The 16,620-nt window shown below is 35.7% G+C and overlaps 1 protein-coding gene across 1 annotated transcript in view; it reads left to right on the top strand.

The window, feature by feature from the left end:
• Positions 1–3,975: 3,975 nt before the first annotated feature.
• The window catches only part of PKHD1 (PKHD1 ciliary IPT domain containing fibrocystin/polyductin), a 292,871-nt gene continuing 280,226 nt past the window's right edge, over positions 3,976–16,620 (top strand). Inside the window, 10 exon segments of the mRNA XM_058181645.1 lie at positions 3,976–4,021; positions 4,324–4,402; positions 5,178–5,249; positions 7,182–7,246; positions 7,628–7,667; positions 8,967–9,037; positions 12,120–12,221; positions 12,382–12,477; positions 12,654–12,792; positions 15,733–15,847. Coding sequence (XP_058037628.1) covers positions 3,976–4,021; positions 4,324–4,402; positions 5,178–5,249; positions 7,182–7,246; positions 7,628–7,667; positions 8,967–9,037; positions 12,120–12,221; positions 12,382–12,477; positions 12,654–12,792; positions 15,733–15,847 — 825 coding nt within the window.

Below are 16,620 nucleotides of genomic sequence, written 5' to 3'. Positions count from 1 at the left end.
TTAGGTTTCGGGATAATTATTACTAACTTAAACCATTGACCTAGTGCACTTTGCTGGTTGTTTGTAACTGTAGTCCATATAGAGTTTGTTTTTTTCCACCTCCATCCTTACAATAAACCAAAACCAACCAACCAAACCAAAAAAATCACATAACCCAGTTTTGCTTGGTTTTGTTTTGTACAGCTTTTTTCCCCCTGAAAGAGCCACATCAGTAACCATCATTTGTGTTGTAAGTGTTGATGAAGGTGTCTTTTCTTTTATGTACACTGAGAGAATATTCACCATGACAAATTCCTTGTGTGTCCAATCACACTTGGCCAATAAAAAATTATCTTCTCTCTTCTCTCATCAGTAACTGAAATACAGCAAAACATTTTTTTTCTATGTGAGGAAAAGCTTACTCTGTTTAAAACTGTACAGTGCAACTGTAAGCACAAGATCTCTTCAACTGTTGCACTACCAAAGTTGTTTTCAAATGTATATTTGAAAAGCCTTAGTTCTTAGCTGGCCTGTAGTAAAAATAATAGAATTGTTCCTCCCCCCCCACCCCACCCCCGTACACAAACCAGTCAGTTTTAGGACTGTTTGATTAGATTAATAGATAAGACTATACATGGCACGGCTAAGTTATTAAGTAAAAGTTGTCATATCTTCTTGATTCTTCATCCTCAGATCCAGTTCTATTGTTCGTTTTCTTTCCCACCTGCTGTTCTGTATCCTGAAGTTTCTTCTCGATCATTCATCCTCTACTACAGAAAGTTGAGGGCAAACACATTTTGTAGACAAAATCAGGCAGAGGAAACCATAGCCTCCTCATGTCTAGCTTTAGTTATAAAATAATTGAATAATGCAAAATGAGAAACTCATTGTCTCTCTTATTAACAGTGAGTGTTTCTCTGTTTTCACTATTTTACTTGAAGATCTTCTCCACGGAAAGGACTGTACCATCTCTTGTTGAGTTTGAATGGACAGAGTATCAGCAACCAAGATGAATTATGTGAAGAGAACTGTACATTCCAGGTACATAATAAAATGACTTAAGTAGTAAGAATCTGATGACCAGAACCACTGACAGATTATTATTTTTATTCCAAGAAGTATTTAAATATTCAAGGTTAATTTTGCTATATGATCTCATGGAATATCATTTTTCTGAGTTAAGTTATACCTCTTTTCCTATATTTGGGGCAGAGTTCTGAAAGAGAAATCATCTAGGGTTTTCTATTATTGTAACTAAATAATGGAACTGTATCAACACAAATGTGCCTTAAATGATAAACAAAAGCAAAATACAAATGCAAAACATTCTATACATCAGAACTTCTAACATTCTCTACAGATGCAATCTAATTTTGATTGTGCATGACAAAGCCAAATTTTAACATATTGCATATTAAATTGCCTCTTCTCCAGTTCAGTTGGCTTAAAAAAATTGTGATAACTCTTAGAGAGATATAGATGAAAAATATACCAAGTAAATAAAACATAAATTGCTGCTTTTTGTTTTGGCAACCTGTGAGTATGGACATGGAAAAAATTATTCTCTTTCTACTAGTTATGACAATGTAGACAGCATCTGGCTATGACCAATTTTGGGAAAAGAGGTTCCATTTGGTTGATCCCCCCACCTCCTCGATAGTATCAAACATGTCCAAAAAGTGTTGTGAGAGACTAATCTCCATCATGATAATCAGCTGATGAGAGGAGTATTCTTATCTCCTTCTTATCCAGAAATATGTTATATAAAGGTTGATGGCCCTCTTGGAAGTTCACCAAAATTTATATCGGCACCTAAAAATCAAGCTTAAGAAAATTTAGTCTCCAAATGGGGTTTGTATTGACATGTTCTTTAATGTTGGCATAATAGAGGTACTATTGCCCAATCTTGAAAACTATGTTATGTAGCTAAGAATGGGTGGACCCATATAATTTCTCGTGTTAAATGCATTACATTTGATCTAAATAGCTATTATAATTATTTATTTTCATTTTGCTACTTTTTAAAATTAGGACTATTTTTGTGTGTGCATATTTTGGCATTTTTCTCTAATATAAATATATTATTTATGAGCAAAAATACACAACCATTCAGAAAAGTAGATAGGATCATGCTACATTGCACTGCAAGTTTGCTTACATGTTTGCAATTATATAGTGACTGAACAATAACATGCATAACGAACAGAAAGTATCAGTATTCCCATTATTCTGCTGAACTATAATTAAGAGCCCATTGCTATGTTAAACTAATTTTATTGAATAGAAGGTGCTCAGTTTAGGGGCTAGGAGTCCATTGAAACTGAATGAAGTGTTCCATTTTGAAGAATTATCAAATGTATAATGTATTCTTCTCTTAATAGTACTCTGTTGCAGAGACACCTGCGGTGTTTCAAGTAAACCCCCCCTATGGAGTCCCAGGTAAAGAAATGACTTTAAAAGTAAAATACTAACGTAAACACCACCCTAATAAGCCATTGGCAAGCAAAGATCCTTGATTTCAGGTCTTCAGCCTGTGGAGAAATGGGGGTGGGGGGTGAGGACTCACCAGGACTTATGCAGGAATTGCTAAATTGTCAAAGGCTCCAAATGCTGTTGAGCAAAAAGGCCAAGAGAAAATAAAAGCATTTCATACGGCTGGAAAAGTAGGGCTGAAGATCAGGAGGTGGAAGACATTTCTGGAACCTGTGTATCCATAGTTTTTCTGAAAGATGCAGGTACACTTTACATTCTATAATGATTTATAGAATGTAAAATGTACATCCACATGCTTTTGCGACAGTACAGTGGAAGCTTAAAGAAAGCAAAAGAAATGGGCAACTATCCAAAGACATTTTAATGTGTTTTAGTGAATTCAAAAGTAACAAATTTTCATTCTGAAGTTTACACTGATTTAAATTCAAAAGGAGAAAATTTCAAATCTTTCAGGCTAGCAATATCTAGGAAACCTGATCTTGAAAAACAAACAAACATCTCAGTTGACATTTGGATGAGAATCTCCCCATAAAGAAGGAAGTTCACAAAACATCTCAGAAGGCAGCAGTGACAACCCATGTCTGTACTGTTGACAAGGAGTCTACACTGTCCTTCCTGTTAAAGACTACTTCAGCTTCAATCGCAATAATACAAGAGCAAACAATAGATTCAAACTTAATGTTAACCACTTCAATCTTGATTGCAGAAATTATGACTTTGGTAACAGAGCTGTTAACGCTTGGAACTCACTACCTGACTCTGTGGTCTCTTCTCAAACTCCCAAAATCTTTAACCAAAAACTGTCTACCATTGACTTCACCCCATTCCTAAGAGGACTATAAGGGGCGTGCATAAGAGCACAAAAGTGCCTACCGTTCCTGTCCTATTGTTTTCTTTCATTATATGTGTTTATATATAATGTTGTGACAAATAAATAAATAAATAAATAAATAAATAAATAAATAAATAAATAAATAAATAAATAAATACACAGATATGTCCATGAAGCCACAAAGAGAACACCACCGCAAAAATGATTGTAAAGTTGGTCACCATTCAGTTAATAATTACCTTGATTAGCAATGGAAATTCTAGTCCAAGTTGTGGTTGTAAGTAAAGGACTGCCTGTACATCACAATTTCTGATACAAATATATAAATTATGGCATTTGCATGATGACATTGACACATGTGTATCATTGTTTACCTTTCTTGTCTTGGCGCTGTGGACACTTGAGCACCTGGAATCAAGAATTTCTTGAAGAATTCTGCACATAATATGCAATATATCACAATAAAATTTATCCTAAAACAACTGGAGGTAATATACAGTCAAACTTCAAAACAGTATCCACCCATTAAACTATCTTTAAGAACAATCTAATTTAAGTGGAAGGCTTTCTGGAATCAACTTCCTAATTTTCAGAAGTAGGGAAAGAGCAACAGTTTCCCCCAGAAAGTGTGTATCATGCATGACAATTTTAGCTGAAGAAAGCAGTCGTGTATGTGTTACCATGTATGTAAAATTTTAAAGGTGAAAGAAGTGAAAAGTAAAAAGTGAAAGAAGCTTATCATAAGCCAGTAAAGAAGAGGAGGTATGACAATGTCAAATGGGAGGAATGGAATACTTTGAAGTTCATTTATGTTTACTGTATATATATGAACGAGACTTTTAAAACACACAATGAAAAGGTGTTTTATTCTGAGCTGTATTTCTTACAAAGGACATTTTTGTTGGTTTGAATTTGCATCAGACAAATCAATGCATCACTCCCCTTTCTCATTTTTCATACAGATTCATTTTGCTTTTGAAGCAATATGTTCTAATTTCTGCTTTTTATTTTCTCAATAGGAAATGTAATACAAATTTATGGTCGGATTCTGGCCCAAGATTATGAAACTTATAATTTCAACGTGGACTTTATTGATGGGTAAACCTGTGTTCAGTGTTTCTCTGAGTTACAATGTCCAGTAGTATTTTCTCATATTTTGGAAATACAGTTAATAGGGATATTGTTCTGTCCATCTGCCTTCCTATATATTTGAAGAAGAATAGAGCAGATGTGACCTCTTGATGGTGACATGTGGCTGTGCAAGATGGGATCAGGAGGACTATTTTGCTAATTACACAATTGTCTGAATGGATTCAAACATCTAATAAGCAAGTGATTTCATTGTTTTTTCTGACTGACATAATGTTTTGGACATAATATTCAATTTGTTCATAGAGTGCTTGTGGAAGATAGTACCGTAAATGAAGGGCATTTCACTTCCTTGTAAACTTGTTATATTTTGTGGAGAAATAAGAGGAGAGAGATGTGCCTGAATTTAAGACAAAAGGGAAGAGATGATTAAATTCCAATAGAAGAAAATATCTGTAGCTCAGAAAACTATCTGTAGTTTAATTGTGGAGCCCTTGGTGCTCTCTGGGCTTGGCTATTTGGTTGTAGACATTTCATTTCCCAACTAATAGTGTTAGTGAGTGTAGGGTTAGCTCCCTGTTTATATAATGTGACTTCCCATTCCAGTGTTGGTGGAGGTGTGGTTTTTCTGTTGGTAATTCCTTCATTAAGTTGTTTGTGTGTGTGTGTGTGTGTGTGAGAGAGAGAGAGAGAGAGAGAGAGAGGGAGGGAGGGAGGGAGGGAGGTAATATGAGAATGTGTTCTTTCCCCCCTGGCTTGATTAACTATATCCCTTCACCACTAGGCCTGTAATCCTTGAGGCAGAAAATGGGTGGATAACTATTTGTTCTCTTGCCAGTCAGCAGACACGTAGCATGTAAGTTACAAATCGTTGTTTTTTTTACACTATATTCTTTAAAGTTTAGACGTTTACCAGACAACTCTTGTATTGGTGCTGCTTGTTTGAAACAATATAAATTAGTTTTAGAAGTGCCTTAAAAGCTTTAGGCTGCATTTATTCACCTGAAAATAAGTCCCATAGAATTCACGGAGGCCACCTTTTGGACTGGACTGCTGGGTATTAATGAAACTTAATTTCTAGATTTAGATGGTGATGGAAACAATCTCAAATTGTGAAATCAGTTCTAACAATTAAGGTATTGGTCAGTGAGACTTCAGGGTGTGTTGATTCAGAGACAATGAGACCTATGTTGAGTCTGTTTTCAACCCCTCCTGCTTTTAATTTGTGAAAAGACCTTTGTTTGGAATCAGGAAATCAATGAAGCTTTCTTGTGAAGTGCTTTAATAAGACATTTTTTAGAGGTTCTGAGGCTGGATAGTAACTTTTTTTTTACAGGAAAAGAAAATAGGTCAAGTATTAACCTGAGCTTATTCTTTGCTATCTTCTGGCACAACAATTAGACTTGATTCAGTAAATGTGTTTAAAACTTTTCCCATCTAATGCATTGGGACTCAGGATTCAGAAATTGGCATATTTTATTACATACATTGTCCCAGTGTTAGTGTACAGAGGCTGGGTGGGCAATAGGAGATGGGAGAGGACAGAAAGACCTTGATACTATTATTATTTAATTGCTTTTATACTGGAAGCCATTGAAACCAATTGGCACAGTTCATAAAGCTAAAATAAATAATAACATTTCATTATTGAAAAAATGTCATTATCTTCATCAGTGAGAGCTGTGTTGTGCATCTGGTTACAAACAACAAAGTAACACTTAACTTTTTAGGCCAGTTTCAAGTCTTTAAGTGCAATTCATCTCTATTTCTCTCATTCTCTCTCTCACTCTCTCTGTCTCTCTATCTGTCTATCTATGTGTTATGTGGCAGGTGTTTGTTTAAATCCATTATCCAGAACTTTTTGATTTTGTTATTAACATAGCTGTACACTGAAAAATAATGGCTTAATTTTTCTGAGCAAGTGAGAAACAAGTGAAAGAAGATTTCATCAAATCATGAACTTGGAGGTGGTTACTAAGAAAAATTACTCTGCAAGAAAAAGAAACAGTCTGGGCCAAATATAGACTGGCTACTTCCTCAAGGAAATGATGAGAAAGCAATTCTCAGACTCTGAGGAGTAGATGTTGGACCAGAAAAAAAAAATGCTGTGCTTGGGAAGTCAAAAGCAACAGATAGCATGAATGAGTGGAATCAGAAAAGTTATAGCAATGTCTTTGGAATGAGGAACCTAGAGATAGGTTAATATAGCAAACATTTGTCCATGTAGTCACCAGAAATTGATCCTTACTTGATATATAATGAATTATCTAATTATCCCCCATCCCCTTTTTACATATGCAATATCAGAATGCTTTGATACAAATCTTTGGTACAATCACATACTGAGTATTGCGACCACTTCTGGTCAGTGTTGTATCTCAAAAATTATATTATCGATGTTGAAGTGGCAAGCAAAATGTTCAAGATTTGAAGCTATTTTCTTATAAAGAATGGTCCCTTATGTTCATCTAAGCATGGATATACAGTCCTGAATGCTGGCACACACATATGCATCTATTCTCTCTTTTAGCAAAGAAAAATATCATTACATTTATTGTTTGCAAATTACAGTAGTCTGTGTAGTATGTCCTAATCTAGGATCAAAAACTTTAAAAGCATTTAACATTATTTCAATGATTTTGTGTTCAATGAACACCTGAAGACAATGACCTACAGTCCATGTATAGTTGCCTTTTTAGAAGTCTTTGTAATGAAGAAATATGATCTCTCTTCATTTGAACAAGATATTTTTACCTTTTCAGTAATATTTTCTTTGCTTTGTTTACAGTTACCCTATTCATCTAGTTGATGGTCTGGGAACTATAGCGTGTGAAGTGAAAGGCAACTATATTGGTTAGTAAAAATAAGAAAATAATACACTACTATGTTTTTATTCAGTGTTATAAACATCTATGTGTGGGTCTTCTTCTGCAAGGAATCAACTAGTTTTCCATTCTGACTCTTCCTGTTATCTTTATTTCCAGTGGACATTCCTATCCACTGTAACAAAACGTAAGTAGCTAGCATAAAACAGTAAATAAAAGTATTGTGAAAGCTAAGGGGACCAGAAATATTTTCCTAGGGAAAAAATGTCAAAGTGAAAGCAAAAGTTCTATTCAGAAGTCTGAAAATAGTTTATTATACTGATGAAAAACAAAAAATAAAACAAAATATAGCATTCATAAATTATGCATTCAAGTTCTCATACTGAAAGGGTGTTTTCTTTTCTTACAGGGTCACACAATGTTAGCTTTTCAGTGTATAACAAGGGAAAGTAAGTAAAAGAAAAGTTCCTTCATTTGCTTAATAAAGCTCCTATTAATTTACATGGAAGAATGCCTTCATGTAGTGTACCAAATGGCAGGGCAGTGGTCTGTCCCAGGCAACTGGGGTCATATTATTTGACAATTTGGAGATAGTAAAGAGGCTATCTGGAGGTGTGGAGTTAGGTCACTGTGGCTGGTGTGCTGATTAGGTAGATGTTTGGCAGCAGGCAACATGGGGCATCAATGACAGAGAGGTGAATGTCAAAAAATGATCTGCTCCAAATGTCACATAGGTATCCCCTGCATTCATGAAACCTTCTCATTCACATCTGGTTTCAAGCATGAGACCATAATATTTATATTTAGGAGAAATGCACAATGTAAAAATAATTTAAAGAGATAACAGGAGCAAAAGTCTGGTGCCTTAACTACTAGATCTGACTATCTTTTAACTTTTATGGTTCCACTAAGAACACTCCTGAAATATTTCATAAATGTTATCCTGAAATTTTGCAAGCTATCAACATATTTTTATTTTTAACTTAAACAAAGATTCTCTGTTAGATATATTCCCCAAACACCCTCCTTTTACTTTTCAAAAGGGCATATTGGACTTTAAGATAGCCAGCAGTTTTAAAATCTACAATGTACAGAATGTACTTTTTTTCTCAAGTGCACCAAAGCTGTTTTAGGCCTCATTACTTTTTGATTTCTTCTGCTTTACTGTGGACTCTTCAGTAGGCCCTGTTGCAACCTCAGGCTATGTTCAACAACGAAATGTGATATCAGAAATTCAGCCTAATAATTGTCAGTTAAGAACTGGGACAAAATCTATCGATTTCCAGTTCTATGATGTTCATGCTCAGTTTTATAAATCAGAGACATCAGTAATTAAACAGAAATTATTAATTTCTTGGCAAACAATTGAAATGGAAGAGATGTTTCAAAAAAAATAAATAACCTGCCAACTACAGTGATATTACAAGAAATTGCATAGACAATTCGAACTATAAAACCGGGAAAAAGTCCTTGAGCTGACAAATTTCCAGTTGAATGGTATGGGAATGGTTTGTTTTCTAAATTTTGTTTTTAATTAAACATTTGTAAAAGGAAAAGAAAAGAAGTACAAGAGGAAAAGAAACAATCATTAGCTAAGAGATTTACAAGCACTATAATATCAAATAGGTTGGGTAATTTTTATTTCAGTCTCTCAGTCTCTAATTAAACATTAAATAGGACTACATAGGAGATTTTACCTCCTTCTCATTGAAGTATTTCTGATTATTTTTCTTGTTTTGATGTTGCAGGTCAATAGTACACAAAGATGCTTGGCTTATAAGTGCTAAACAGGAACTTTTCTTGTACCAGACATTCTCAGGTGCTATGGTCTATCTTAGTATAACATTTGCAGTGCTTCATTTTAAAAGATTGTGGAAGGAATGTGAAAACAAGTTTAATCAATAACTGTTATATATTTCAGTGCCTGTATTCATTACTAACTACTAGGAAACATTGTACAGTCTAAATTGTTCTTGTTGGAATGTTGACCATAGGTAGCCCTTGAATGTTAGTGTTCATTCATTCATTCATTCATAAAATTTATTGGCTGCCCATCTTACCATAGGATAACTCTGGGCGACTTACACTTATATATACAGTTAAAACATAAAAAGTTAAAATCAGTCATTAAAACCAAGGACACATGGGGAGGGCAAGGGGTGGAGTGATGGTGGAAGGTGGAATCTGTCATTACTCAATCAACCACCTCCATTGGGCTGTTCTCCCACTGGGGCCTTAAGTTGATTGGCAGAGCCAGTCTTTAGGCCCTTATGAAAAGTTGGGAGGGTTGGGGTTTATATGACCCCCAGGGGGAGAGCATTCTCTGTGGGAGCTCTGGCCCTGTGGAATGAACTACCCGTTGGGCTACGACTTCTCCCTGATCTTCGGACCTTTAAGCGCGAGCTCAAAACCTTCTTTTTTCATCAAGCAGGGCTGGCCTGATACAATTTTAAATTGAATGTTTTAATGGGATTTTAAGGAGATTAATTTTATTTATAACTTTTATTTAAAATTTTTAAACTTTCAGCATATTGAATTAGATTTTTAATGGTTATTGTATTTTAAACTGTTTTGATATGTATATTTTATTCTTGCTGTACACCGCCCTGAGTCTTCGGAGAAGGGCAGTATAAAAACATAAATAATAAATAAATAAATAAATAAATAAATAAATAAATATGTTATATTTCAACCCTTTATTGACATTTGAAGTTCCAGGCCTTGCACATTGATGATTATTATATGGTACTTTTAGCAGCTTGAAGGAAGAGAAGTCTGTAGATCCAATGAATGGTACACCTTCCTTTCTTATTTGTTTGTTCTCTCAGATTAGAGAGTTGAGGACCAGATAAATTAACCCCTATTTGCAAGATAGCTTTAACCATACTATATTGCATTATAGTCATCAATACACAACCATGGGAATTCAATCGCAGTAGAGTTGGACATACATCGAATAACATCTAATATATAGGAATTACCTATACCTGGCAAGTTCCAGCAATGAAAATGGTCTTATAAAGTGGTGAAATTCAATTGTTTTTACTGGGCGTGGCTTGGTGGGCATGGCAGGGGAAGAATACTGCAAAATCCCCATTCCCTCCCCAGTCCTGGGGAAAGGATATTGCAAAATCTCCATTCCCAACCCACTCTTGGGCCAGCCAAAGGAGGTATTTGCTGGTTTTCCAAACTGCTCAAAATTTCCGCTACCAGTTCTCTAGAACCTGTCAGAACCTGCTGGATTTCACCCCTGGTCTTATAGGACCTCTTATTGGTAGGTAGTGAATATAACCAATGTAACACCACCCACCTTAGAGGGAAAGTATTGGGGCTTCTAATTTGAGGTACAGAGAAATTAAGATATATTATTTTCTAGCTTGAGAGTGTAAAGAGGAAAGGAACATGTACCATCTATAGTATTATTTTAATATTCTTCAGTCTAATCCCAGGTATATGAGATGTAATTGTGCTTATCTAGGATCTAGTATGTTTTTCTAGTAGCATAGTTGGTTGTTTTTGGAACTATTAAATTGATTTCTAGCTTATTGAACTTTCTTAGAATGAATTTATGTGAGAGGGTAAACTGCCTAGAAAATGGTCAACACCTATGTAGCTGTTGTCCTGTCTCTTTAAACCCCCTCTCCAGCCAGCACAGCAGTGTTGGCTATAAAAACTCTGCTGAGAGACCATTGGGAATTTTGGTGTATGTATGTGTGAGACAGAGAGAGGGTGTCTGTGTGTGTGTGTGTTCCTGTGTGGAAATAAAGCAGCCTGAACCAGGTAGAAAGAAATATTTTTGGCAGTAATAGAACTCACAAGGAATAGTGTTGGAGTTGGAGGAACAGTAGTATGAGGTGTGGGAGTAGTGGGGAAGAGTGGAGTAGTGGGCAGCAGTGAACACTAGCCTGTGAATGTTTGTGTGTGTGTGATGCCTAGGAACTTGTGTTGTTGTATTGGCTCTCTTATGTTTTGGAACCCACTGACATGGGTATACTTAAAAGAACCTGTGACAAAGTGGTGGTAGAAGTGGGATATCCAAAAGATGTCAATCACACAATTGAAAATGGCTTAAAGTAGAACAAACAAGTAGACATGAAAAATGCAGAAATGACAGATTCTCCCTTAGAAGAGACCTCTACTTTGGCAGAGACAGGTATCCACCCTAGACCTGTGGCTAAACCAAAGAAGAAGATAGATTAGTCAGAAATGGGGCTAGCCCCAAATACTCTGGCCAATATCACAGATATGTTAAAACAACAGAAGAGGAAAAGCTTCAATCAACTTAAAAAAAGAGATTAAAGAGTGACTTTGGAGGCAAACAGAAAAGAAAGAATGAGAAAGGAGTGAAAGAGGGGTAAAAAGGGTGTGTGTGTGTGTGTGTTAGACTTACTTAAAGGATACAGTCACCAGAAGGGGCACATTCAGCTCCAAAGTTTTTAGAATGTGTAATGAGTGGAGATAGTCCCAAAGGTATAAAAATTCTCAAGCTGTCCAAGGAAAAAGACATAGAAGCCTTTTTGCCATGAAAGTATCTCTATTCTTTCCCCTCTGATTCATATTCTATGAAGAAGAATAACTATTCCATTATTTTTAAATGGATTTTAAAAAAATTAGCAGGTGGACATAGGTATGTACATGGCTCTCCAAAAATCCTTGAGCCAATAGGAAACTAATCTGTCCCAATATTTGTTGGCCTCAATGACGTCCACCAATCACTTTCCTTAATTTGAGCTGGTCTAAGGAGGAACAGTAGGGAGAGTTGCTTGTCTTGAGTCCAAGGCAGAGATATAATTTGAGAAAGCATATCAGACTTCTTGACCTCTCTTAGTTCTCATGAAGATAAAGGGAGAGAAGAGGGACAAAAAGCCAGTCTATGATTATCCTTTTTATTTTTCTCTCAGACATTTCTTCAGTGTCTCCTGCTGCAGGCAGCCTAGGTGGTGGAACTGACCTCACCATCACAGGGGATTTCTTTGAGACACCTATGAAAGTCACAGCTGCAGGTAAAAATGATAAAATCAAATTTCATAGCATTTAAGCCTCAGAATACAGAAACATGATAAAAAAACATATACAATGATTTGGGATGTGTAGTGAGTGTGTAGGAAGGTTGCGAATGCTCTGAGATTTTTTTATTTTCATGCTCTTCTTTCCTCTCGACAGGTACTCCCTGCCAAATTAAACATATTACTCCACAAAAGATAATCTGTACAACTGGAGCAGTAGACAATAATAGAACATTCAGTGAAATTCAACCAGGTATCTTCAATTTATGGCCCATCCAAGTGATCAAATGAGAAATGAGGTGGGGCTGAGATCTTAGACTCAGGTTGTTATGGATTGATTTCAGTCACTGGTTAATTTGCAAATTTATAAGTTAACTAATACTTCTGTTCATTTAATGATGACTCCATCCTTGTTTTCCACCTTATCAGGAAACAGGGGCCTTCTTTTTGAAGTTTGGGATGGTTCAGACGCTAATCTCACTGAAGCGATTCCAGGATACAGCTGGCAGATTGTTCCTAATGCCAGTTCTCCATACAATTTTCTGCCTGAGAAACAGAAGCTGTTCAGGTAATTAGTGTTCTTTATTAAGCCACCTTCATACTAACAGTTGCAATAACATAATACTGACTATTCTGCAATCTATACCTTTATACAACTGCCATGAACGTTTAAAGGAACGGTAGTGAGAGAGTTTAGAATACTCAAAGATTTTCAGTTCAAAGTGAAGACTCAGACTTTCTAGGTGACCATGAGAATGGGGAATTATTGTTAAACCAGTTTAAGTCGTATTTTCCTGGAGTGTCCTAAAAAGTTACTTGTTACTTGCCACAATATAATAGGAAGGAAGGTAACCGAAGAACACTTGCATTTTGCTTCTCTCTCTGTCTTATTTTTATTGTATTCTATGTATTTAAGCCAAAGCTTCAGGAGGTCCCATTTATCCAGGGGGTGCTTCCTATGTGACGTAGAACAATGACTTTTTAGGAGTCTTTGTTTCACTGAGAGCTTTCACAGGTATAGTTCTGGGAGAAGGTAGAGAAGCTTTAAGAAGTTACTGGCATCCATTTACTTCTGAATCTGAAGTGATCTGAAGTGATTCAGAAGCCCTAATATGTATAAAATGTCAAGCTAATCTCCATTTTAATCACTGCTTTATTTATTTAATCAATTTTAAATTGCATTTTAATTGGCTTGGAAAGCTGTCTTTATTTATTGATTGATTATGTGCCCTCAAATCACTTTTGATTCCTAGAAATAACATAGATAGATGTTTGTAGAGGAGAAAAATGCAAATGTAGAATACTATATATATATATATATATATATATGTTTTCTGAGGTTTTCGTGGGTGTTTGTATGTAGGTCTTTGGTTATTTGGGTTTTCTCCCGCATAAAATTGGAAGTGTCTTGGCGACGTTTCGACGAAGTCTCATTCGTCATCTTCAGGCTTCAGCTTCGTGCTTCTGGGAGCAATGTGTGATTGCAGCTGTTTCTTCCTCTTTTTTTTTTTTGCTGCAATCACACATTGCTCCCAGAAGCACGAAGCTGAAGCCTGAAGATAACGAATGAGACTTTGTCGAAACGTCGCCAAGACACTTCCAATTTTACGCGGGAGAAAACCCGAATAACCAAAGACACATATATTTATTTACATATAAAACCATTCATGGATAAGGTGACCCTTGCATTTTTAACCAAAATATCATGAAAAAATTGTCATCTAGAGATAAGCTGATCCACATTTTTCATGTTACTTTGATTAAAAATTCAAGGATTTCTTTGTCCATGAATAAATATGGCAAATACCTTGAAAAAAAGTATTACTGGATGTACTCTTTAATAAGCCCATCTGCAGATAAGCCAAACCCAATTGTGGGATGTTTTTGGCACGTATAATTCTCACTTTAACCACAAGTATATATGATAAATAACAAATCAGTTGAAGGATTAATATAATAGTTGAAATCAAGAAAGCAGTAACATATTTTGGGATTACCATATTTTTTGGAGTATAAGACGCACTTTTTTCCCTCCTAAAAGAGGCTGAAAATTTGGGTGCGTCTTATACTCCGAATGTATCTTTTTCGAAACTTTTTTCCAGCCCTAACGAAGCACTAGCAATCTTCCGGACTTGGCTTGCTCCCTCCGACTCTCAGCTGTTCTTTAGAAGCTTTTTTTCAATGAAGCGATCTTCCATGCTTTGCCTGCTGGCTCCCTCTGAATCTTAGCTGTGAAACTTTTTTTCAGCCCTAACGAGGTGCTAGTGAGTGAAGCGATCTCAGTGGTTTGCCTGCTTTTCTCATTGCTTCTCTCTCCAAAGATCAGTTGTGCTTTAGAAGCTGTTTTTTATCCCCAAGCAGGGGATAAAACCCAACAAACTAATGTGCTGAAGCTGACTAGACTAAGGACACTAGTCAGATGAATACCTGGTAGGCAGATTCCCCCCCCCCCTCTATTTTCCTCCCCAAAAACTAAGCTGTGTCTTATACTCCGGTGTGTCTTATAACCTGAAAAATACAGTAAATATTAAATGTATGATAAAATTGACATATATTAACACAACTAACAAAAAGGTGTTTATTCAAGAGGCAACTGGATTTTCTTCAGCTTGAAGAAGCTTTTTGGATGAGAAGTGAAACATCTTCAGAGAAAAACTAGAAAGTCCAGTTGCCTCTTGAAAAAGCACCTTTGTGATAGCTATGACCTGGATGACTGAGAATCTCCACAGACATTACAACTAACATAATTAAGATTATTTTCCAGAGTAAAAATTACCAAGTCAAGTTACCATCCTTTTCTTAAAATGTGATCATTTTTCCCCATTACGTGAATATGATCAAGACCAGGAAACACATCACTATTTAGTTATGAAAACACTACACACTAGTGTTTTTATACAGTGAATGTTTGAATAGAATACCAAGGGCTCTGGTAAATGTCACACCTTCTTTCCATTGCTATCCATTGTTTTTGGAATGGATTTAACTGTTTACTCAGATATGTAGACGTATTCAACCAAGAAACATACTCTGAAAACATTAACAGCAGTAAAGCAATAGCAATAGCACTTAGATCTATATACTGCTTCATAGTGCTTTACAGCACTTTCTAAGCAGTTTACAGAGTCAGCATACAATCTGGCTCCTCATTTTACCGGCCCTCGGAAGGATGTAGGGTGAGTCAAATTTGAGTGGTGAGAATCAAACTGCCGAATTGCTGGCAGTCGGCAGTGAACAGAATTACCCTGCAATACTGCATTCTAACCACTGTGCCACCATGGCTCCTAAATAAAGAAGATTTATTTGCCACCATGAGTAATTTCCTGAAATTTCTAATATTCTGGACTAAAATAGTGAATACACCTTTATGATTCTTTTAAAAAGGAACGGTCTTTTAATTTAAAGTTAGGATTCTTATATGGTAATTAATTCAAATCACACCTCTTAGATTCAACAAAGAATCTTGTTTGATATTAGGAAGCTGAATATCTTTGTTTTTGCTATCCAGTGCACGACTACGTGGGTTTTTTGTGGCACCAGAGACAAATAATTATACATTTTGGATTCAGGCAGATGGCAAAGCTTCTTTATATCTAAGCCTCTCAGATGATCCAAGAAAAAAGGTATGACATATGACAAGCTACTGTTATCAAAAACCAACATGCTAAAATAGTGTCCTTGGTTAAATGTCCATAGAATTCCATTTTTGGGGATTTGAACTTTGGCCTTACCAAAAGCCAAAAATTTGCTTGAAATGAATATACGTTCCCTTTTAATTAACTGTGGACCTTTCGAAACATAGCTACTTAAAATGAATTGGATAACTTCAGGAGATATGGAAAACAAATCTGGAATAAAAATTGGGCTGTTTACTTGAGTTCTGAGACAGATCTGTAATTTATGTGCAAGATGGGTAGGAAATAAATAAGCAATTCTTTTGATAGGTCTTAATCTAAAGAGAATGGCAACCCAGTTTAATGTATATATAATAAACTGTAAACCAAGCTATATTTATTTATAGCATATCACCATTTCTTAAGATGAGGTTCCCTTTTATGGAATGGAATTTTTGGCAGGCTTGAATTCTCTCTGCTAAATATAAATTGATTGGAATTATATTACCAATACTATGCTGTACTGGATGACTTCACAACTGCTTTAGATGTTTGTAGCGATTTTCATTCACTATATCAAATGATTGTCTACAATTGACTGTTTTCATTCCCACTCCCATTCCAGTCCTTGCCAGTGAATCAAATGATTCAAAGGAATCTAAGTGAAATGTTTATATTGCTAATCCATGTATGATATACTATACACGAAATAAATAAATATTTTTAAACCAGTCTCAACACAAATGGTGCTTTAGTGCCTGGGGACTGAGACTAAATCTGTC

This window comes from Ahaetulla prasina, chromosome 1 (assembly GCF_028640845.1).
Source record: "Ahaetulla prasina isolate Xishuangbanna chromosome 1, ASM2864084v1, whole genome shotgun sequence".
In the NCBI taxonomy this organism is placed as follows: Eukaryota; Metazoa; Chordata; class Lepidosauria; order Squamata; family Colubridae; genus Ahaetulla; species Ahaetulla prasina.
Note: the sequence above shows the minus strand (reverse complement) of the source record. Positions and strands in the feature narration are given on the sequence as shown.